At 48.7% G+C, this 1,746-nt stretch overlaps 1 pseudogene across 1 annotated transcript; it reads left to right on the top strand.

Annotated features, from left to right (window-relative positions):
* The first annotated feature begins 412 nt into the window (after nt 1-412).
* On the top strand, nt 413-1,709 carry TEOVI_000626800:pseudogene (annotated as a pseudogene). Its single transcript is given in 2 exon segments — nt 413-1,690; nt 1,692-1,709. Coding segments are annotated over 2 exon segments (1,296 nt in total).
* The last annotated feature ends 37 nt before the right edge of the window (nt 1,710-1,746 follow it).

Raw genomic sequence — 1,746 nt, 5'->3', positions numbered from 1 at the left:
AACGACACCAAGCAGAACAACTAGAATGACAATATTGACAATATTGACAGCTGTTTTACAAAAACGGCCCGGCAGTTATGAACAGGATATCTGCATGTTCTATTAAAACGCGGCGGATAGACATTGTCCGAAATCCCGCTCGTGGCTGTTAGAGACAGACACAATGTCGAAGCAGATGCATAAATGACTGTTACGTTCTAACCTCTGAGCTGACTGCGGCGGAAAAGCGTAGTTTTTGAAGACAGTGACAAAAGCTTGGTAAACAAAATAATAAACCACCATCGAAATGCATATGCATTCCCAAACAATCAACACAAACTTAAAAGTAAGGAAGTCGCACAAAATAGAGCTATTTCACGAGATTAAAGCGTTGAATAAATAAGAACCGCGAAAAAGGGTTTCATCCGTCCGCCTCATGCAGTTTGCTGCCGCATTAGCGCTCATGCTAGTGAGCTTTCATAACGGCTATGCGGCGAACATAGCAGAAGGCGCAAACAAAGTAGAATTTGGATTACTCTGTGATTTAGTGGCTCTGGCAGAAGCTACTCTAACGATACCGCCTGTGTCAACCGACGGCGATCATGCTCTCTCGGATATATTGCGCTTGAACATGAGTGTCAGCGACGAATCTTGGCAGGAAATGTTCAAAAAGAAATCAGGCGAAAACGACTATCACGACACTTTGCCTGACGGCACAAAGGACCCCGGAGGCTGGGCGGAAATGTGGCCGCGGTGGCACGCGGCGATTAAAGCTTTAAAAGTGGACAAAAACGACCAGGACTTAAAACAAGCGGGCCTGCACCAGCTATCTGACAAGGAAGCCACGGCCCTGAGGGCCCACCTAAAGCCGATACTCGCAAAAGTCCTAAAAATAGAACAGGCGCGGGGAAACTTACAACAAGCGCTAGCTAAGCCGGACGCTAAAACAGTAAAGCAAGAATTACAAAAAGCCGTCTTCGGCGCGGCTGGCAAAACAAAGGCGGACGTACAGCACACCGACGCGTTCACGATGAGTGGATGCACCAACTACGAATCTTGCTGCGATATAACACCAGGTACAGGAAAAGCAAAATCTGTAGCGGCGGTGCTGGCGTGCCTCTGCGCAGAAGCGGACTCGACAGCAGTCGGCGGAGCGTGCGGCTTCAGCGTCAAGCCATCGACAGCCTGGACGGTAGCAAGCGCCCCAACGGCCACGCAGATCACGCAACCGCTCACGTTCTGCCCAAGCACGACAGACAACACGCTAACGAGCGACCGACTTGGGTCAATTCTAGCGGCACTAAAAAGGCAGATGAAGCTAATCAGCGGCACAGGATACCTGGGGGAATTTAAAAGCACGAACTGCGGCGGAAAAAACAATGACGGTGTTTGCGTCAAGTACAGAGCTTTTACTGGAAAAGCCTGCAAAGCGTTTGAGGACATACCATGGGTAAGGACGCTGTCCACCCTGGTAACCGAGTTAAAGGAGAGAGAGAAAGCAGCAGCACAAGCATCCTTTCTCGCCGAACAGCTTATAGCAGAAAAAGATGCGGCCTATAGCTTGGCTGAAATCGCCAAACAAGCAGCAAATCCTGTTAAACTAACGAGCATCGGTGAAGGAACAGGCACCAAACAACAAAACAAAGATTGCACGGCACACAAAGACAACAAAACCTGCACTGAAAATGGTTGCAAATGGGAAAAAAAAGATGGAAAAGATGGAAAGTGCGTAATAGATGGAAGTCAAGCAGCAACAGAACCCCCAGC

Source organism: Trypanosoma equiperdum, assembly GCF_001457755.1.
Source record: "Trypanosoma equiperdum strain OVI genome assembly, contig: ctg_1109, whole genome shotgun sequence".
NCBI classification, from domain to species: Eukaryota; Euglenozoa; class Kinetoplastea; order Trypanosomatida; family Trypanosomatidae; genus Trypanosoma; species Trypanosoma equiperdum.
This window is presented reverse-complemented; position numbering and strand designations above follow the sequence as displayed.